This window comes from Leopardus geoffroyi, chromosome D2 (assembly GCF_018350155.1).
Source record: "Leopardus geoffroyi isolate Oge1 chromosome D2, O.geoffroyi_Oge1_pat1.0, whole genome shotgun sequence".
Lineage (NCBI taxonomy): Eukaryota > Metazoa > Chordata > Mammalia > Carnivora > Felidae > Leopardus > Leopardus geoffroyi.
In genome coordinates this window covers 40085348-40107616 of record NC_059334.1, presented here as the reverse complement: position 1 = coordinate 40107616, position 22269 = coordinate 40085348, and the positions used below count along the sequence as shown (strand labels likewise).

General features: G+C 48.8%; 1 protein-coding gene and 1 long non-coding RNA gene across 3 annotated transcripts; both read right to left on the bottom strand.

Moving 5' to 3' along the window:
* Positions 1–2402: 2402 nt before the first annotated feature.
* SFTPD (surfactant protein D) lies at positions 2403–14173 on the bottom strand. Of its 2 annotated transcripts, none has more exons than XM_045437830.1 (8): positions 14056–14173; positions 11794–11995; positions 7066–7182; positions 6669–6785; positions 6256–6372; positions 5863–5979; positions 5166–5249; positions 2403–2947 (listed from the first exon to the last, which is right to left on the bottom strand). In XM_045437830.1, the coding sequence occupies exons 2-8, from the start codon at positions 11990–11992 to the stop codon at positions 2571–2573; spliced, it is 1128 nt and encodes a 375-aa protein (XP_045293786.1). In that variant the 5' UTR covers positions 11993–11995; positions 14056–14173; the 3' UTR covers positions 2403–2570. The 2 variants fall into 2 exon arrangements, with proteins under 2 accessions (XP_045293786.1, XP_045293787.1); XM_045437831.1 differs by lacking the exon at positions 14056–14173 and adding an exon at positions 13396–13413.
* On the bottom strand, positions 7801–11286 carry LOC123576677. The gene is made up of 2 exons (XR_006701545.1): positions 10593–11286; positions 7801–10096 (listed from the first exon to the last, which is right to left on the bottom strand). It is a non-coding gene; the product is annotated as an uncharacterized LOC123576677 (long non-coding RNA).
* Positions 14174–22269: the final 8096 nt, after the last annotated feature.

Below are 22269 nucleotides of genomic sequence, written 5' to 3'. Positions count from 1 at the left end.
GCCTGCCTCAGATCCTCTGTCCCCCTCCCCCGCTTGCACTCTCCCCCAAAATAAACGTTTTTCAAAAAAATAAACAACAAGAAAAAAATGCTTCTCCTTCGCTTAAGCTGGATCCAGTTGTTCTCATTTGCAATCAGAGTAATAATAAGAATAATTAATAAAAGGCCTTTCTAAGCTCCCTCAGTGAGTGTGTCCGGTGTGGCCTTCCTGTGGAACTGACATATCGCAGAAGCCGCCAGGAGTAGGGGAGAAAGATCTTGGCAGAGAGCCTGACCTGCCTGCTTTTGTTTTTAGGCATCCTGTCCTAGCTACCAGATGAGGCTGCGGGGGTGGTGGGCAGAGGACTGGGGGATCCATTCAGGAAGGGCAGGTCAGGGCAGATCTCTTGGTCCCGGAAACAAGGGAGAGAGTGGTTGGCTTCCTGTGTAGGGGAAGGGCGTCTGCTGCCCTCCCCTAGGAGCGTGTGTTCCACCCCAGGTGTCATTCCAGTTTCTATACACGTTTTTACGGTACCTGTCACGATGAGCACGGGGTGATGTATGGAACTGTTGAATTACCTACTATACTGTATACCTGAAACTAATATAACAGTGCACATTAACTAACTGCAATTAAAATAAATACTTCATTAAAAAAAAAAAAAAAAATAGGGGCGCCTGGGTGGCTTGGTCGGTTGAGCGTCCAACTTCGGCTCAGGTCACGATCTCACGGTCCATGAGTTCGAGCCCCGCGTCGGGCTCTGTGCTGACAGCTCAGAGCCTGGAGCCTGTTTCGGATTCTGTGTCTCCCTCTCTCTCTGCCCCTCCCCTGTTCATGCTCTGTCTCTCTTTGTCTCAAAAATAAATAAACGTTAAAAAAAAAAAAAAAGAGGGGCGCCTGGGTGGCTCGGTCGGTTGAGCGTCCAACTTCGGCTCAGGTCACGATCTCACGGTCCGTGAGTTCGAGCCCCGCGTCGGGCTCTGTGCTGACAGCTCAGAGCCTGGAGGCTGCTTCAGATTCTGTGTCTCCCTCTCTCTCTGACCCGCCCCCGTTCATGCTCTGTCTCTCTCTGTCTCAAAAATAAATAAACATTTTAAAAAATTAAAAAAAAATAATAATAAAATAAAAAAAAAAAGAAAAAAGAAAAGAAAAGAAGGGGCACCTGGGTGGCCCAGTGGCTTAAGCGTCCGACTCTCGATACAGGCTCAGGTCGTGATCTCGTGGTTCGTGGGATGGAGCCCCAAGTTGGGCTCTGCTGACAGTGCAGAGGCTGCTTGGGATTCTCTCTCTCTCTCCTCTCTCTGCCCCTCCCCCGTTCTCACTCTCTCTCTCAAAATCAATAAACATTAAAACAACGAAAATAACAAAAAAAATTTTTTTTTTTGCCGTTACTGTGTCAGTAAAATCAAACTAAGCTTCGACCTGAAAATGTACAGGCCAAAAGTATAAGCTTTGAGGTCAGTGTCCTTTGTCATGACCGAACTGTAGCATTGATACTGACTGTGCCCATATGTAAGTCCCTGCTCGCTCTGTGTCCTGATTTTCACGTCCGCAAAATGAGGAGGCTCTGACTAGATTACCTCTGGCGCAAAGCAGGGAAAGGACATTCCTGCAACAGCCAGGCAAGAGGAGGGTTGGGGATAAATGTGAGCATGGCTGGACACCCTCCATGCCTGAGACCTCAGATGGAACTAGGTGGTGTGGATGGAACTCCCTCCTGTGAACCAAGAGGTGGTCGTATGGCACAGAGAGAGAGACAAGAGAGATCCTGGGCCGTGCAAGGATGAGGACCAGTCTACTGGGCATAAGGCTGGGCAGTCAGGGGAGGCAGATGCTCCCTGCCAGGCGTCCATCCCACTGCTGCTTCCCCAGCCCTGGGCTTGAAGCCAGAGGCAGCCACTGAGGCCTGTCAGCCCAGGGGCTCCAGCTTGCGTTTGGCTAGAGGAGCCTGGAGTTCAGGGAGGGGTCCGGAAGAGGGATGTGCATGGGGGAGCTGTCAGGAGAAGGAATTCGAAGCCTTCGACAGAACGAGCTCCACTCGGAGTGAGAGTCCGGCCTGAAGAGGATGGAGAGCAGAGGCCAGCCCTGCACCATTAAGTGGTCAAGTGGGAGGAGGGAGGAGGAAAAGAGGTAGCTAGTTGGGTGAGACCAAGGCAAGCAAGAGTGCTGCCCTGCAAGCCCAGAGGAGGAAGAGTGAAGGTCCGGGGGTGGTCAGCTGGTCAAACATGGCTGACAGTTGGGGAAGGGGAGGAGGGGGGAAGGGAGAGGAGGAGGGAGGGGGAGGGGCCTAGAGGGAGCCCCCCGATTTTGCCACGGGGAGGTCTTGGGGACCCAAGTTTATCCCTTGCGACTGGGAAAGCAGCTGGCCCCTTCTTCCTCTGACAAGTCTCCGACGTGTGAAGCCATTTGACTCTGAGAGAGGCTTTCCGCAGGGACCTCCCCGACCGCTCTGTGGAGAAGCCCTGGCCAGCAGAGGCGGCGCCATTTTATTGGGGCATCGGCAGCACACAGGTCTGGGCCCCCACTCGTTGGCCAGGCCCCCACTCGCTGGCCAGGCTCCCGGGTGGAGCACGGCCCCCCACCCCGGTGGCTCAGAACTCGCAGACCACCAGGCGCTGCTCTCCGCAGGCCTTGTCGTTCCACTTGCCATTGGTAAAGATCTCCACACAGTTCTCTGCGCCGCCATTGTTGTTGGGCTCCCCTGGGGCCCAGTTGGAATAGACCAGGGGCTCCCCGGTGGGGTAGATGAACTTGCCTTCCGTCTTGATGTCGGTTATACTCAGGAAAGCAGCCTTGTTCTCAACTGTGACCAGCTGCTGCAGGGCGTCGTTCTCGGCCGCAGAGCGTGGGGAGGCCATCTGTCCCCCGGCCTGTATACACACCTGCTGTGCGTCCTCAAAACTCTTTTCAATACCTCCTGTCTTGAAGATCTTCTCCCCGACACCTCGGCCATTGGGAAAGAGCTCCACTAGGAGAAGAGGAGAGTCAGGTTGGGGTTATGGCAGCACCACGCCAGAGCTCCGGGGCTCTGTGACCTTTGTGCGACAGCCCCCACCCGCCCCGCCCAGCATCCATGTGGGATATCAGGGCACCCGATAGGACAAAACTGAGGCACTTGGTTCCAGTGCACTGGCTTCACAATGCAGCCTGGGAGGAACTCCTGTGGTCCGTAGTTATAGATGAGGACACTAGAGCCCAGAGAGGTTAAGCAAGGGGCCCGGAGTCACATACCCGTCAAATGTACGTTTAGGACTGAACCTTGTTTGCTGGGACGCTGGAGCTGGAACGTGCTCTTTCTGTTTCACCCCACGTTGTGTGCTGGGGTCAGTGGGAATTGCAATGACTTTGGTGAGTGATGGCTGGGGCAGTTTCTGATGTGCGTGTGCTGGGGGTGGGGCAGGGGCATCTGAGAGCCTCACTGTGCTAATCTCTGCACTCACTGCAGCCCGATGTTGGCCCCTCGGGATGCATGTGGGTGATGCCCCAGCCAGTCAGCCTCTCCAGGGTGCTGGGCGAGGGGATGAAGGCACCTGAGAGGTGGCAGGGGGCAGAGGGGATCAATTCTGGGAGAGCCCTGTTTGGGAATCGGAAGCCAGGTGTTCCACCCCATCCTGGCAATGACTGCCTAGGTGGAAAAAGGAAAGTTACTTCCCTTTTCAGGGTTTCTAATTCCTCATTTCCGAAGCGGGGGTACGCTTCATAAAAACATCAACTATGTGACATATCAGGTGTCTAATCTTCCATCCCATCCCCATCCCTTTGGCTTTTGGGCTCAGGCACGGAAATCTTCAGGGCCCCCGAGAGGGCTGTGCCCTGGCCTCACTGGGCTGGTTAGACCTCAGGGTGCACCCCGACCCCCTGCCCTTCTCTGAGTAGCTTCAACTAGGGCTCGGGGGCAGATTCTCCACAGGCTCAGGACGGACGGCACTCAGAGCAGCCCTGGACAAGGTCAGTGCAAGAGTTCATGTGCCGCTACTGGGTTTTATGTTCCATGCATCTGGGTGGGCACACGTGCGCATACATGAACATGTCCCTGTATTCTTCTGGAGGTACACGGGAGTACTTACCGTCTGGACGTGTGCGCGTACGTATGCGTGTGCTCATGTATGTCATGGTGTGGGGTGAGTGATGGTATTTGAGTCTACACAAGTGGCCGGCATCTCTGGACATGCTCCACTTCGCAGCGGAGTGCAAAGGAGTGAGTGAGCACATGTGCAAATTTGTTGTGGAGGGAGTGAGACATACCCAATACCTGAAACTCCCATCCTTGGTACTTAGGTACTTAGGAGCCAAACCTGTGTCTTACCCAGTGAGGCCCCTTTAGGATCTACTCCTTTGGAAATCGCTTTTTTTTTTTGGATCAGGGAGATTTGATGAATGATGGAGACCCAAAGCTGACGTCAGGGAGAGCTGATGAGGAGGACCAGTCAAGGACCAAGGTGGAGATTCCAAAAGGCACAGGGTACTCTGCAGGATTCCAGGATTAGGAAGAATCCCTGATTTAAACACCCAGCAGGGTGCAGGGAGAGCCCAGCACTGGCTGGAGCCTAGAGGTGGCCAGTCCCCTTCCAGAACCATGGGCATGTCCAAGGTGAGATACTTGACGGCCACATAGCAAGGCTAGGCCCCCACCAGCCTTGAACCCCGAGAGCAGCATCCCAGCCCCAGCCCTCAGGACAGTGTCTGGATTCTCTGCTGCCTTGGGCTGTGAAACAATATCTGGGCACTCACACGCCGGGTCCCACAGAGGTGAGAAATGCATCCTGGGTTGGATGTCCCCTGTGTATCACAGGGAGCAGCACAGGGTAGGCAGGAGTGAAGGTCTGTTGAACTGCACAGGTCTCAGGGCACTGATCGGGTCATAGGTGGCTGTGATGTTGGGGGCGCGGGCATCCCGGAGCCTGATAACCTCCACCAGGCTTCCATCACCCCCATTGAACTGGTGATATGGCCACACCCTCCTCTCTGTCTCTTGCATCTACTTCCAGATCCTGGAGTATAGGGCTGCCTGCTCTGTCTCAGCACTACTCTCAGCCCCAGACCCTGCCCCAGAGCCAGATCCGGCTCTAAATATGGTCCCAACCTGTTCCAATCCCAGACCCAGACCCAGCCAACTCCAAACCAAGCCCAGGCCCAGTCGGAGGCCTAGCCTTGGTGCCTGGCTTGCTTCGGATCCAGGGACGTACCTTTCCTATACTGAGAGAAGGCGTTCTGGAGGTGTCGGACCTGTCCACGTAAGGCCTCCACCTGCTGCCTCAGAGCAGTGATGTCTGCAGAAGAGAGAGGTCGAGTGAAGGCAAGCCCAGCATAGCCTGGGATCAGCTCAGAGCTTGGGCCTTAAGGGAAAGGTACCCAGCTGCAGGCACATATGGGGGACGGGATAAGGAGCTGGGACCAGGCCCTAGCAAGCCCACATCCACTAACACAACTAGCCCCTGTTGCCCCCAGATTTCCTATACTTCTATGAACAAACTGTCCCCGGAGCAGGTCCCTGCACATCACTGACACTGAACCCTGTGAAAATTTAACTCCAAATTCTGGGGATCTCATAGCACCTTCTTTGCGGGGGCAGGAATATACTTTCGTCAGTACTTCCGGTCCACTGGGTTATTTGATAGTCAAAGCTATCCTTTGAATTGGGAAGGGAGCTGTGTTTTCTCCGGTGATCGAATGGAAAAGCTGCTCAGGGCTGCCCTCCTGTGAGTAAGAGTCTAAAACCAGAGCCTCATTCCCCTGCCTTCCTGCCCGCTAACGTCCCTGCTTCCCACCCACTCCCTGCGGTTAATGGGGCCTAAGATAGGCTGTCCTGAGATAAAGAAGGCCACCTCCCTCCCCCTGTCCCCACCCCGTGGCGGCTCCCAGATCTAGCAGATGCTGCCTTACCAGGAAGCCCACTCTCTCCCTTTGCTCCTTTGTCCCCAGGAGCACCTCTGTCCCCCTTCGGTCCTGCGGGCCCTTTGGCACCTGGAGGTCCTGGCGGACCCGTGGCTCCAGCAGGCCCTGGGATCAGAGAAGAACTGAGTGAGCTCTGTATCCACTTTCCAGCATTGTCACCCTCCCAAGACATGGGCTGTCCACCTGGCCTGCGGTCCCCCCTCCCCGATACAGACTGCTCCCAGAACCCAGCCATGCACCCTCCTTGGACATAGACTTTCCCTACCACCCAGTAACACCAGCTCCAACTTGATGAGTGGCGGTGGGGCAGGGGTGGCCATCACCAGCATCAGGGATGCACAAGGGAACCGGAGCCCCGTCCTAGCTCCTTCCGTCACTCACCTGCTGCCCCAGCGTTTCCAGTGGCTCCACGCTCACCAGGGGCACCTCTCTCTCCTTTAACCCCTGGGGGGCCTCTCGTCCCTGCAGAGCCCTGCATGCCAGGCGCACCCACATCTCCTGAGGAAGGAACATATTGGAGCAAAAGCTGCCGAGAGTGGACTTTTCACCCTTCGCTCCAAGGGGAGAGAGAACCGGTGAGAAGGTGCTGCTTACTGGCCGGGGTTCCTCCGCGGAGGCGAGCAGGAAAACGCAGTCAATGTGGGAATGTGGGGGAGAAGGGGCCACGACAAGGCCTGCCCAGCGCTGATGGTCTGGGCATTTCCCGGCACTCTGAGCTGGCCTTGGGTCACACCCTGGACTGTGCCGTATTCCTCCCTTCTCCCTCCCAGACCGGCCACCTACCAACCACCTACCTTTGGGCCCAGCCTCTCCTTTGGGGCCTGGTGTGCCTTGAGGTCCTACATTTCCCTGCTTCCCTGAGGGACCCTCTCTGCCAGCTGGACCAGGTGTACCTCGAGGTCCCGGAGGTCCTGGGGAAAAGGACCAGCATGGTCAGTGACACTAAATCCTGCTGGACGTGGGAGCGTCCGAAGAGAGGAGAGCAGTGATAGAAGTCAAGAGAGGCAGCATCGTCATAAAAGGTGATGTCAACAGGAGTTCAGTCTCCCCTGCAATAACCCGGTACCACCTTCAGAACAACCTTCTTCCTTCTTCCTTCTTCCTGGGGTGGGATCTGTGCATATCTACTGGCATGTTCTAGAGGCTGCAGCACCACCTGCAGACCTCTGCATTCCATGCCCAGCTGCTCACCAGATGGTCCAGAGTCTCCCTTTGGTCCAGGTTCTCCAGCAGAGCCATTCTCCCCTTTGGGCCCAACTGGGCCAGCCGGTCCAGGCGTCCCCGCTCTCCCTACAGCTCCTGGTGAACCTGTAGCAGCAGAAGAAATGGGCACAAACCTTAGGCCCAGAGACGAGCCAGCTGCGTGCACGGTCGGGCCCCTTGCATTCCTTCAGGGTTCTACAGGGTGTAGACGTCCCACTTCCACACTCCTTGGTACAGTGGTGATCCAGGAAAAGGGTGTCCACACCCTTATTTTACAGGTCAGAAAACAGGCTTGCTGGAGCTGGCTGTGAACTCAAGCCAAGACCCATCTGACTTTCCATGCAGGGCACCTCCCCCTGCCCCAAGACCACGGTATATACAGCAGGCAGTCTGTCAGCATTTAGCCTTGATCGTGGACTCCTTGTTCTCCCCTTCCCAGAACCAGAGTTTATGTCAGAAATGACACCTGGCACCGATCATCAGGGAAATGCAGATCGAGACCACGATGAGATGTCACCTTACCCCTGTTAGAATGGTGATTAGCAAAAAGACAAGAGATAACGAGTGTTGATTAGGATGTGGAGAAAAGGGAACCCCTCATGCGCTATTGATGGGAACGTAAATCGGTGCAGCCACTGTGGAAAACAGAATGAAGGGTCCCCAAAAAATTAAAAATAGAATTTTACACTCAGTTCTGTTCATTTGGTTATTCTTTTGTTGTTGTTGTTGTTGTTTTTTGTTTTTTGTGTTTTTACTGAGGTGAAATTCATGTAATATAACATTAGCCTGTTGTAAAGTATACAATTGATTGGCAGTTAGCACGTCCACAGTGGTGTGCAATTACCTCCTGTATTTAGTTCAAAATCACTTCATCACCCAAAAAAACCCATAGCCACTAAGCCATCACTCCCAACCTCCCCTCTCCCCAGCCCCTGGATAGCACTTCTCTGCTTTCTGTCTCTATTTCTTATTTTGGACATTTCATATAAATGGAATCAGACAATAGATGACCATTTATGTCTGGCTGTTTTAAGTCAGAGTGACATTTTTGAGGTCCATCCACTTGGCAGTGTGTCTCAGGGTTTCATTCCTTTGTGTGGCTGAGTAGTATTCCACTGTGTGGACAGAACCCGTCTTGTTCATCCACTCATCAGTTGATGGACATCTGGGCTCTTCCCATCTCTGGGCTGTTGGGAATAAAGGTGTTACGAACATTCATGTGCAAAAAGAGAAGGAATGACACCTGACAGGTGCCGCTGACTTGTTCATTCACTCATCTGTTCACTGAGAAACCATCTGTGGAATATAACTGGGCAAGATGCAAATGTTAGCACCAGAACCCAGTCTGCAAGAGATTTGCAATAGGATTTTAAACGGTGAGGCACAAGTAATGAGTGAGGAAGAAGATTCGCAAGATGCCCCTTGTCCTACTACATCATCACCCCACCCCAGTACACACACATATGGCCAGAGCTGTCTTCCTGAGGGAGCAAATGGGACTTCAGGGTGAGGAGGATTTAGAGAGACTCGCAGAGGACATGTCAGACTTGGAAACTTGTGCTCCAGGAGGGGCCAGGCCTGCCTGGGTAACACTGTGCTGGTGGTGGGGTGGGTGCCTGTGATGGGTGACTGAGAGGCTCTGTGCTGGGCATTGTATCCTGCCTCTAGTTATGATCCTCACCAGGAATGAAATGGAAGCATGGAGGGTTACAGGATGGGCCCCTCACCCCATATCCAATAGGGCACCATGCAGGGCAGAGATGTCCTATCCCTAGGCTGAGGCCCCCTTGGGCTCCACCCTGGCTGGGATGGCAGCTGGTAGAAAGAGTGTTAGAGGTCTCCCATCCATGGTGTAGAAGTCCTGGAGACCATGAAGGGACTCCGTCTTCAACAGCAAGCACCCACGCCTCCCAAAGCACTAATTTTGCATCCCAGTGTCCCCCAAAGGCCAGCCCTGTGCCTTAACGCCACCTGAAGTGAAGCTTGTGGACCCGCAGTCTGGCCAGTCTGAACTGCACTAAATTCCTCCTTTCCTTACATCTTACATTCACTCAGTGCACAAGTACTCACTCGAAACTTCTACTGTGCACAAGACACCATCGGCAATGCGGGGACACAGCAGGGAAAAAAGCAGACACAGCATCAGATCCCTCTTTCTCTTGGGGCTGAAACCCAACTGCACAGAGACAGATCATAAAAATTAAAATGTACAACATACGGTTTCTTAGAGCAGAATAGGTGCCAGTGAGGAAAAATAAAGCACAGAGAGTGTCAGAAGGCGGGGGTAGTGTCTTCTAAGTAGGGTGGTCAGGGACAGACTCGTGGAGAAGGTGGTCTGTAAGTAAGGCCGTGAAGCAGCCGAGGAGTGACCCACAGGGACAGCTATGGGAAGAGCAGTGATAGGGCCCTGGGGTGGCAGGGGGCTGGGTGTGGTTAGGGACCAGCAAGGAGCCAGTGTGGCCAGAGGAGGTGAGGTCAGAGGAGTATGCAAGGGTGAAGAGTGTCCTTGTGAGCTGCTGAGGGGTGTGTGGTTTTACTCCGGGAGATACATGCCTATATACACTAAATCCTTCTGGGCAGGAATCTTGGAGATGCTGAGGAATAAGAGGACTGTCCCTGGAAATACAGGCTGCAAAGCAGTGTGGGGTCTTACTGGACCTCCATGATACACCTGAGGCATTACCACATTGAGCCCGCTCCACCCCCTACCTCTGCTCAAGGCTCTCTTCTCTCAGGCTTATCTTGTCCTTTACAGCAGGTTCTTGGAACCCTGTGCATCAAAATCTGCAGGGGACATTGTCACAAGGGCAGACTCTGGCCCCAGTCAGACTTACATGGGTCAGGATTTTGAGATGCTCCAAGCTCGCTAGGAAATTCTCAGACCCATAATGGTTGAGTGACTAACATGCCTGCAATTCAGGAGTCAGAGTGCAGCCTGGTCCCCTGGCCCATCTGTGCATGGTTCTCTCTCCAAGCACCAACCCAAGGCCGGGCTTGGAATATGCATGGGGTGAACCACCTGCAGAAGAGAGGGAGGTCTCAGCCACACCCTATGCTTAGGCTCACAGTATGACCATAGGAAAGGGCCCCCCAAGATTCAATTCAGGGCCCCTTTGAGAGCTAGAGAGAGCGGGGATCCTCCAAGATGCTGACACCTTGAATCCGCCTTCCGAGTTCATTTCCAGGGGCCTTCCCTGAGCCCCGGGCCATTCATGTCGGTAGCCACTTTCTGTCTGTAAAGGACAGATAGGTACTCACTTGTCCCTTATCCTACAAAGCCTGGGGATGCTACGTATTCCTTCCAACTTAAATGTTGTTAGTTTCCTTCCTCCCCAACCAAAATGCCAACTCCCAAAAGATAAAGACCACGGTTGATAGCTCCATAGCCCTAGCCCAGAACCTGGGGGTCCCTTGTCCAAGATGCTGGCTCACTGAATTCTGACTCCTTGCCACTGGACCCAGACCCTCCCCTACGGGACAGTACTTCTCAGATGATTCCCTTAAATAATCAGTACCTGTGGAAACCTCACGAGAATTCACCCAATGGGTCCAGCAGAAAGATGTAACTTTATCCTAACAACCTGACAAAAAAGAAAGCCTTGGCTCCGTTATTTGTCACTATGTAGTAGATATCATTCCCATTTATAGATGAGCAAACTGAGACTCAGGGGCACTGGCTTGTCCCAGGGTGGGTCCCTGCTGTAGAAAGGGAGCTGGTAGTCAAGCACAGATCTGTCTGATGCAGAAGCCCGTGTCCTTTCCCCTCCAGACTGGGTGTCATTTAGCCTCTCCGTGTCACGATTTTCTTACCTGTCAAATGAGATTCATATGTTCCCTGTAAGACTTCTGGTAGGATTAAATGAATTACTCAGTGAACGCCCAAGCACAAGGCTGGACAAAGGAATGTGAGCTCCCTTTCACTCTCTCTGTAATGTATTAGGACAGATCCTCGTGATCAGATCTGAGTATGGGGTCACAGAACCTCATTCTTTCCTGTCCTTCATGACTATTGAAAAAAATATATATTTTAAAATTTGAATTCGAGTTACTTAACATACAGTGGAGTCTGGGCTTGGGGAGCAGAACCCAATAATTCATCTGTTACATAGAACCCCCAGTGCTCATCCCAACAAGTGCCCTCCTTAATGCCCGTCACCCATTTAACCCATCCCTCCACACACCTCCCCTCCAGCAACCCTCAGTTTCTTCTTTGTATTTAAGAGTCTCTTGTGGTTTGCTTCCCTCTCAGTTTTTATCTTATTTTTCCTTTCCTTCCCCTGTGTTCATCTGTTGTGTTTCTCAAATTCCACATATGAGTCAAGGCATATGATACTGAAAATATTTGACACCCTGCACCGACCCTATTTAATCCAGGTGACCAACTGTTAAGTCCTGGAGCAGGGCTCTGGAGAGCCACAGATTCGATTTACCCACTATTTCCTCATTTTTGGAGTGGGAGGAAGGAGAAGGTGCCAAAGAAGGAGACAAGGCAGCTGGCCATGGAGGGAGGCACCTGGGGGCTCAGAGCAGCAGTCATTTTCCAATCGGTAAGGCAGTGTTTCAGATGGACCAAACATCTGGGGGAAACCCATCCCCTCAGGAAGAAGAAGTCCACCTCTGAGCCTTCCGTAGCAGAACATCCCAGGACTTCTGGGTTGGTTACAATTCCAATGCCCACCCCTTTCCACTAGGACAAGCCAGTGGTCCCAGCTCTACCTGGATCCCCCTTCTCGCCCCGGGGGCCCTCTCTCCCATCCCGTCCATCGCGACCAGGCAGGCCGTTCTCCATGGGGCTACACATGACCAAGGTGCAGGCGCTGGCTGCTGTTCTCTGGAAATAGGTCTTCATTTCTGTTCCCAGTGACCTCAGGGGCTGTGTGAGCAGCATCAGCACGGAGAGAGGGAGGAGAAGCATGGCCTAGGCAGGTGAACAGAACGAGAAAGGACATGCTCTTGGTCCCAGGACATGGGTTAGGGCTTGGCCCAGCTCCTGAAGGTCAGGAGAAGCACCTTCCCTCCTGCCCTCCCTCCATGGGGCTGAGAGAAGTAAGTCTCCCAAAGCAGTTTAGGGACCAGGTGGGCTTATGGTCTGGTCTGGGAAAGCATGAGTTACCCAGCTGGAACTCAACTATAAGTTCGCAGGAGAATCCACCCATTCTCAGATGCCCGTGTTGTCCTTTCTTGTGACTTCCCTTGGGGACTGCCATCGGCACAGGGGCAGGATGTAGAAATCCTCACTGAGGCCACATGTCACATCAGGAAGGATTCACTGGGTGCTTCCGGGAAGGACCTTTCCCGTCTTTGGACCTCCAGCTCCCTGTCTATACCGTCAAGGTGGTTGGCTTAGCTCTGACAGGGCAACCCCCTTTCCTCTCACTTGCTGCCTTGGATGCACTAACACTCTTGCTGTCTGCAGTGCGGTTCTGGAAAGGAGCTAGGATCCTGAACGCTTAGTGATGTCTGTCCTGAGCACAGGATGGGTGTGTGGTCGCGTGTTTTCCAAGCGATTTGCCATCCCTGGACTGGACACCATCTCCACGAGGAAATTCACATGCAGAACCCAAGTGAAAGTTCTCAGAGAAGCTAACTTAGCAGCTGGAGAGCCCCTGGGGCATGCGGCATTCTGCTCCGACCACCTAAAAGAACTTGAGAGAAAGGCCTCATGGAGGAAAGGGCCACGTGAGGTGGGTTCAGTCAAGGGAAGGCTAGTTCGGGGATAGGGAGAGCAGATGTCCAATAGGGCGTCCAGGCACCATCTGATTGGGACTTGGGGACTAAGTGAGACCGGGGCAGGTACAGGGTCTCGGTCACCTCCATTATGGGACTTCTTTCCTCTCTCAGAGAGAAACGGTAAGGTTATGAGCATGGGAAGAGCTTGTGGGAGTTGCAGAGGCTAGGGACAAAGCCTGGGGGACACGTGCAAAGGAGAAGGGGGTCACCAGGCAGGCTGAGGTGGTGGCAGGGGAGGGGCTTTCCTGGCCAGAGAAGTGCCTTCTCCAGGCTGCTGGTGACCCTGGGCTGGACGATCCCTATTTTGCAGGAGCCTCTTTCAGTTGTGAATTCACCACCTGCCTGGGCTTCCTGGGAATCTCTAGAAACACCCAGGTGAGCTCCCTTATTGCAGCAGAGGCTCAGTCCTGAGCACTGAAGGACCCAGGCCAGAACGAGGGCATTGTCCCCTGGTCTGCAACTACAGCACCCCTGGGGCTCTGCGCCCCGAATCGGAGGAAGAATGAAAAACAATCGACATTCTGCCCAGCAGCTCAAGGCACCAGCACCCTCTGTAGCCGGAAGGGGCCGTGAAGAGAGGTGACTCACAGGTTTTCAGACCCACGATTCAGACGCGGCATCTTAGCTGGGGCTACGGAGGGAGTGGGCAGAGCTGCAGCCCCCTCAGCCCACGGTGTCCGCGCCAAGCTTTCTGATTCAGATTTTATTGAGAAAAAAAAAAATGACTCCTCTGAAAACTGGTTGGAAAATTAGTGACTTAGCCCAGTCAGTCTCTTTTTTAAAGTAAAGATGGGAGGCTAAGGGAAAAGCATGAATGTCCACGTTCTACAGGCAGTTGGTACCCGGATGGGCTTAAAAGGCAGGCCTGTGGAGACCTGGTCTGTTTCTCCCCTACCACCCTCCTTTCTATAAATAGATCAGGAATGGAGGGGAACAAGAGAGAAGTTGAAACTGCCTGTTCCCCTGGGGCTTCCAGACAATGGCGTCTGGCCTCTGGGTGGGTATCATCCAACTGACCGCCTTCCACAGCCCGGAGAGCAAATCTCCCACTGAGCATAGGGAGCAGTGAGGGGCGAAAGAGCACTCCTCATCGCCTCACCCCGTCCCCCACCTTTCACACTCCCTAGACCAGAACAGACCAGACCCTGCCTCCACAGCACCAGTTGGATAAACCAGCCATATGGGCGGAGAGATATTCATCGGGCATTGAAAAAAAAAAACAAAATGAAGGCAAGGATAGAGACTCACAGATGCTGCCTCTCGGACTCCAGGATCTCCAGGCAAATTAGCCTTTCCTTGGCAGGCACTGGCTATTTATGCCTGCCCTGTCACCTGAGCTGCCCAGCCCTGGTCTCTCAAGAGCTCTTTTCAAGAAGTGGGGCCATTTCTTCCTTGTTGACTCACTCTCACCCCACTTGGGTTCTGGAAACCTGCCACTGATATTCATAACACTGCACACATATCACCTTAAATGTTATACGGCACTCTCAGTCCGTGATCTCACCTGTACCTCCCTAGAGCCCTGTGAGTTAAATGGCATTATTAGTGTCTGTATTTTACAGATGTCCGAAAATCTGAGCTCCAGAGAAGACCGGCAAGCGGCACAATGATCTCCGTCTATTGTCAATGCGCCCCGCGTCTGCAGATTCCAAGATCCAGGACCTGCTGTGCCCCCTTCTCTTCCTCCTTCACCTCAACTTTACTGCCCAGATATTGGGAAAGAGCTGGCGGTTCCTTGGCATATCCGGGCAGGGGTGGGGCAAGTAGAGGGGCTGTGGAGGCTGCAGCCTGTGGGGCCACTCTTGCAGGGTCACTCTTTTGCTTCCTACTTTAGATCTTGGAGACACCCCCACTTGCCTTTTAGGGGATGGCCTTCCCTTAACTTCCTTGACCTTATCTCCCACCTTCTTGGCTGGAGCTTGCCCTGTGCATTGCTCAGTTGACCAGTTTGGACTCCTGAGTTGCTGATACACTGTTGTAGCCATGTCCAAAGAAACTCTAATTTCCAGTTGCCCACCCTCCTGCCTTTGATAGCAAAGGAAGTCTCTGCTTGCTTCTAGATTCTTGTGTCTTTATCTCTTGCATTAATTCTTTTCCTAGATCCACAATGCCAGGATCCCCATGTGTCCAAGCTTCTCTTTTGGCCCCTCCATTGGTGGTGCTGATTTGTTTTTGGCTTCTGATGCTCCTGTGGCATCCCCTTGTGTACTGCTGAATCTATAATGCTTCAATTCATAGGGAAAGGTCTTCTGTTTCCTATGCTGAATTTTTTTTTTTTGAGGCGGGATCCATAATAGAGCTACCTGAGCCCCTAATGACAGAACTCTTTCATTATTAACACACAGCCCTCTCCATTCTAGGATGTTCATGTGCTCCTAGAGATCTAGATCAGCATGGGATTCCATTTCTCTCCCCAAATTTGGCAAGGTTTTTTTTTTCCATCATTATTTCTTTAAATAGACTTTGTTTCTCCATCTAGCTCTCTTTCTTAGGATTCCCCCCAATGCATATATTATTTCTTTTGATGATGTCCCATAAATCCTATAGGCTTACTTACTTACACTTTTTTTTTTTCCTTCTCTGACTGGGTAATTTCAAAAGATCTACCTTCAAGTTCACTGATTTATTCTTGTACTTGGCCAAGTTTTTTGTTGAATCTCTTGAATTTTTCAGGTCAGCCATTGTATTCTTCAGCAGTAGGATTTGGTTGGTTTTTTTTGTTAGTTTGTTTTTTTTGTTTGTTTGTTTTTCGGGTCTGACTCCATATCAAGGGCAACAAAAGCAAAAATAAACAATTGGGACCGCATCAAACTAAAAAGGTTCTGCATCGTGAAAGAAACCACCGACAAAACTAAAAGACAAACTACTAAATGGGAGAAGATATTTGCATATGATATATCTGATAAGGAGTTCATATCCAAAATATATAAAGAACTCATGCAACTCAATAACAAAAAACCCCTACAATCCAATTAAAAAATGGGCAGAGGATCTGAATAGACATTTTCCCAAAGATGACATACAGGTAACCGACAAGTACATGAAAAGATGCTCAACATCACTCATCATTAGGGAAATGCAAATCCAAACCACAATGAGATACCACCCGACACCTGTTAGAAAGGTTAGTGTCACAAAGACAAGAAATAACAAGGACTGGTGGGGATGTGGAAACAAAAGAACCCTCGAGTATCGTTGGTGGGAATGTAAATTGGTGCAACCACTATGGAAAACAGTATGAGGATTCCTCAAAAAATTAAAAATAGGTCTACCATATGATCCAGCAATTCCCCTTCCATATCTCTCTGAAGAAAACAAAACACTAATTTGAAAACATATATACACTCCCATGTTCAATGTAGCATTATTAACTATAGCCAAGACATGAAAACAGCCAGATGAATGAATGAATGAATGAATGAAGATGTGGTATATATACATACAGTGGAATACTACTGGGCCATTAAAAAAATAGTGGAATCTTGCCATTTGCAGCAACAAGAATGGAACTTGACAATATTATGCTAAGTGAAATAAGTCAGACAAAGACAAATGCTTCAAGATTTTACTTACAAGTGGAATCTAAAAAAAACCAAGTAAACAATACAAAACAAAACCCAAGCTCATAAATTCAGAGAAAAGAGGATGGTTGACAGAGGGGTAGGGAATGGAGGGTGAAATGGGTAAAGAGAATCAAGAGGTACAAACTTGCAGTTATAAAATAAATAAGTCACAGGAGGTAAAGTATAACGTGGGGAGTCTAGTCAATAATATTGTAATAACTTTGTATGATGACCGATGGTAACTAAACATGGTGGTGATCAGTTTGGAATGTACACAAATGTCAAATCACTATGTTGTGCACATGAAACTAATATAATATTGTATGTCAATTATAGTTCAATAAAATAGGAAACAAAACCGAGTGGAAAACACAATTGTTGATTACTATTATTTAAGAGAATTTACACTCAAGAAAAGTGATGTCAGCATTATGGTGGCAAGAGTTGCTCTCTTTTTTTTTATTTTTTTAAAATGTTTTTATTTATTTTTGAGACAGAGAGAGACAGAGCACGAGCAGGGGAGGAGCAGAGAGAGAGGGAGATACAGACTCCGAAGCAGGCTCCAGGCTCTGAGCTGTCAGCACAGAGCCCGACGTGGGGCTCGAACTCACGGACTGTGAGATCGTGACCTGAGCCGAAGTCGGACGCCCAACAGACTGAGCCACCCAGGTGCCCCATCTTTTTTTTTTTTTTTTTTTGATTAACAACTAACTGAACATCCATAACCAAACAAAAGTGCCCCTGCTCAGTACAGCAGGACCCCTGAGAGGTTTCTACCCACCCGTGCATCTGAAAGTGGATGGGTGAGACCTGGGTGGGGGCAGTGGGTCCAAAGAAGTCCTTGAGCCTGCCCCACCCCACTCACTGCAATTGGGGAAGAAAAGGGACATCTGGAGAGTACTAAAATGAGCACCCATTAGAGAAAGAGTTTGTGGAGGTCCAGCCTGACTGATGGGAGAGTCTTGTATGCCAACAGAGTCAAACAGGAGGCAGAGGAGAGGGAGGAACTCACCAAGGTAGCCCCCCCACCTCCCTGCCCTCCCCAGTGCAACACTACAAGGCTTTTACCAGCATAGCAGCCACCTCACTCAGGCGAAGGGGAGGAAAGCACTGACCTCTCCCATAGAGGAAGTGGAAAGCAAAAGTAGCAAGTGACTGCCCGGCTGTTCCAGGTGTGTGGGTTGTGGCTGGAAAGATCCGCTTTTCTCCACCAGCACTCAGATTTCGGAGGAGGGACCTCTGAAATGGAGAGAGAGGACAGGGAAGGAAGCAGGTAAGAATATCAAAGAACACTGAAGGCATGCATTTCCTGCCGTCTGCTTTGAGACAGGAGCAGGAGGTCCACTCACAAGCACACGGGTGGGAATGGGGGGGTGAGTGTGTGGCCACTCAAGGATCCTCCCACCAGGCCCACGGCACCCTCAAAACCCCAAGTGCTGATCCTTGTGTATGCAGAACGCACACGTGAGCACCTTCTCTGGTAGGAAGAATGCACAAACTTAAGCTATAGAGCCACCTTCTGGAATTCAGAGGAAAGGCTTCTAAAAGTCAGCTTGTTGAATTGTACGAACAGCAATAATAAAAGTATAAAACCGTAAGTAAGAAAGGCGTCTGCTACTTCAAGTACAAAAGCAGAAGCACCTATCTTCAAACACTGAAAAATTCAGGGAAATATAGTATCACACACACACAAAATAATAATTCTCCAGCAGCCAAACTCAAAGGCATGGAACATTGCAATCTAATAAACAATTCAAAATAGCTGTTATGAAGAGATCCGATGCGCTACAGGGAAACTCAGAAAGACAATTCAATGAACTCAAGAATAAAATAAATGAACAGAAGGAGTTATTTACTAAAGAGATTGAGATTATAAAAAAAGAACCAAACGTGGTGCCTGGGTGGCTCAGTCGCTTAAGCATCCAACTTCGGCTCAGGTCATGATCTCACATTGTGTGGGTTCGAGTCCCGCGTCAGGCTCTGTGCTGACAGCTCAGAGCCTGGAGGCTGCTTCGGATTCTGTGTCTCCCTCTCTCTCTCTCTGCCCCTCCCCTACTCGCACTCTGTCCCTCTTTCTGTTGAAAATAAACATTACAAAAAAAATTTTATGAAAGACAAATATACTAAATAATCATCATAAAATAAGTAAATGAACACACAATGTATAAAGATGTAATTTACAAAATGAACATAAATAAGGAGGGATGGGACTGTATAGGAGCAGAGTTTTGGTGTGCAATTGAAACTACCTTGGTGTCACTTCAAACTAGGTTGTTATAATTTCAACATGTTAATGTATTTACAGGACAAAGGACATAAACTGCATGATCGCTCAATGGACAGACAACAGGCATTTGATAAAGACCAACATCCCTTGATCATAAAAAAACAGGGACTGCAATATATTACTTTTCACTTGTACAAGATACACCATTTTTAGAACACAAACTTTGTTTTTTTAGAACAGTTTTGGATTTAGAGAAAATTTGCAAAGTTAGTACAGAGAATGCTCATCTACTCCTCAGCAGTCTACCCTATTGTTAATATCTTGCATTCACATGGTACATTTGTTACCGTTAATGAACCAATTCGATACATTATTAACTAAAGTCCACACTCTTAGATTTTCCCTAGGTTTTAAGTAATTTTATTTTTGTATCCCTAGGGCTCACCATGGATACGTCATTATTTTCATAGTCATGCCTAGGTTTGTTGGTCTCCTCTTGGTTGTGAGAGTTTCTCAGACTTTCCTTGTTTTTGATGAGTTTGACAGTTTTCAGAGTTCCTAGCCAGGTTTTTCGTAGAACGTCCCTTTATTGCATATTTTTATATTTTTCTCACGATTAGACTTGGGCTAATGACTTTTGGGGAGGAATACTGTAGAGGTAAGCTACCTTTTTCATCATATTGTTTCCAACGTACTTACTATGAACAGGATTTTTCACTGTTGGTGGTGATTTCGATCACCCCGCTAAAGTCAGGTTTCTCAGGTTTCGTAACTGAAAAGTAACTATTGTTTCCATTCTTTACTGTATTCTTTTGAAGAATATCACTATGAGCAGCCCACACTTACGAGGTGGAGGGTTACAGAGATGCCTGGGTGGCTCGGTCGGTTAAGCGTCCGACTCCTGACTTCAACTCAGGTCATGATCTCACGATTCGTGAGTTCGACCCCTGTGTCGCGCTCTGTGCATGAGCACAGAGTTCCTGCTTGCAATTCTCTCTCCCTGTCTCTCTCTGCCCCGCCCCTGCTCCTGCGCGCTCTCTCTCTCTCTCTCTCTCTCTCAAAATAATAGACATTAAAAAAAAAACTTAAAAAAAAAAAGACGTAGAGGGTTATGATTCACCTCCTTGAGGATGGAGTATCTACATAAATTGTTTATAATTCTTCTGCGTGGGATATTTGTCTATTCTCCATTTATTTACTCAATCATTTATTTACATCAATATGGACTCATGTATATTTATTGTGTACTTTGAGCTGTAGTCCAACTACTTTCTTTACTTTGTTGCTCAGATTTTTCCAGCCTTCCCTTTTGAAAGCTTTTTTCTTGATTCCTCAATGAAAAGCATTCATAATGGAAAGAAAGAGTTAAAGTGTCTCTACTTTGCAGATGCTGTGATCTAATGTACAGAAGATCCTAAGGAACAACAATAGCAACAAAAAACCATGTAATAAACTAGTTCAGCAAGGATGCAGGTTACAAGATCAATATACAAATATTGGTGTATTTCTATACACTAGCAATAAATAATCTGAAAATGAAATCAAGCAATAGTCCATTTATATTAGTATCAAAGTGATTCAAGTACTTAGAAAAATATCAGTAATTATGGATAGGTAGCTATTAATGTGTGTGCATGTGTGATTTGTTGTCTTCAAGAAAAAAATTAAGGTCGGTAATTCTATGAACAGCCTTCTCACATGCATCCTCACTAAAATGGAAATTGTTTTTGTCATAAATCTGTGGCTTGATTTCTTTTGTTCTGAAAAATTCTTAGTATTTCCTTAAAAATTGTGTCTACCTCAGGGCATCTGGGTGGCTCAGTCGGTTAAGCCTGATTCTTGATTTCGGCTCAGGGCATGATCTCATGGTTTGCGAGTTCAAGCCCCGCATTGGGCTCGGCGCTGCCAGCATGGGGCCTGCTTGGGTTTCTGTCTCCCTTTCTCTCTTCCTCTCCCCTGTTTGCTCTCTATCTCTCTCTTAAAATAAATAAAAATTAAAAATTATTTATATATATATATACACTCTGATGCATATTTATGTGGTAAGATTAGAGAACACTAAATTAGTACTTTCTCACCATAACTAAATAATGATGCAACAATTTATCTAAGGTGATCTTCCACTGACATAAAATAATAAAACCTTTAAATATTTCGCTCAATTGCTTCAAAGAGTCTACCCAGACAATATTGCTTGTACCGTTCCCCAAATTTACCTTTAATTCTGTCGGTGAGTGAAAAATATAATAACCTCATGAAAACATCTCTATTGGAATTAAATAAACAGAGACATTAGGGAAAGGGCTATGCATTAAAATTCTGTGTACACAACTTTTCCTTACCATGACAAAGAAGAATTTTGCTCCCGACCCATTAAGTGTAACATATTTTGGGTATCGTCCATCAATTATCTGCTTTTGAGGTCTTTCCTCTCTTTGGAAGAGCACAAAGCACTTTGAAAACCCTACTGTCACTATTGATCAGCACCAAAGGGCAGGTCATTGGGTAACAGGATGAGAAAAACTCACCAGTGTTCTGTTGATTAAAATCTTTGTAATGTGAAAAGGATAGGTGCGCGATGAGGAAGGAATTGCCTAAATAAAAGAAAACAAACCATGTCACCAGCCAAAGGATGGTTTGGGTGGCTTTATTCTCTGGGGACAGTTTCTTGGCTTTCTTGCTCTTGTGCCAGCCCTAAACTTTCTTCTGATGTCTGTGCAGGACAATCACCACGTAAATACTGGTCGAGACCATAAGGAACACAAAGAGAGTGTCACAGGTGGATATGATACTTATAAATGTAACATGGAGTCCTCTGTTATGCAGCATTTCAGAGACAATCCATGTCCGAGAAAAGTGACATTTTTTTTTGGTGCCGCACTACCTCTTATGACCTTGATGTTGAGCCCCATGTTGAAGAAGAAAGAAGATACAATCAAATTGGATATTTCACATTTGAGCCATACCAAAATGCACGTGCTGGGACTGACAGCGTTGGCCTGGGATATACTCAGGAGACATGTGAAGCAGATGGAAAATCCACGTGTGACTCTGTAAGTGGACATCCATCCCTGCCTTACATCCACCATCATCTAGAGCACACTTAACTCCAAAAGCAAACAGCACTTCTGGGGTGCCTCTACTAATTACGATAACCATATTACAAAAAGTCAGATGGGTGAGAATATTATCTGTGATCTTCTTCTGGCATCTGTCAATTAGGGAAATATGAACATAAACCACGAGCGGCATTGAGTTCCCTGAAATCCCAATGCAAGTTTGGGAAAGGAACAAAATTCCAAAGACCACGTTACTCGCAAACATCTTTTGAGTCTTTGTTAGAATTGGAAACAACGCCTAGGGAGGCCCACAAATACCTAGAAGTAGAATTAGAAATCAGCTGATAAAATCGATTGGTGCACAGAAAACTAAATAACAGTGGAAAATTCTACCAGAGGCAAAGAAAAAACCACCCCCACTCTTCAAACACTATATGGTACATATAAGGGAACATTGTTTTTGGCATTTACGAGATTACGACAGAGACAGATTATAAAATAATCAGAAAGAATTATATCTGCAAATATCACACGATTTCATTTGCTTCCTCAAGAAAGTAGGCTGCAGAGAAAAGCAAAATTTCATGATCAACGCACGGATGAAGGTAGTGTT

Bases quoted from the DNA above. Each gene is read 5' to 3' on its own strand.
- SFTPD (XM_045437830.1), bottom strand. From the start codon at position 11,992: ATGCTTCTCCTCCCTCTCTCCGTGCTGATGCTGCTCACACAGCCCCTG. The intron at 6,786-7,065 runs GTGAGCAGCTGG...CCTTTTCCCCAG, and splicing joins GGGAGACTCTGGACCATCTG to GACCTCCGGGACCTCGAGGT. The intron at 2,948-5,165 runs GTACGTCCCTGG...CTCTTCTCCTAG, and splicing joins CTTCTCTCAGTATAGGAAAG to TGGAGCTCTTTCCCAATGGC.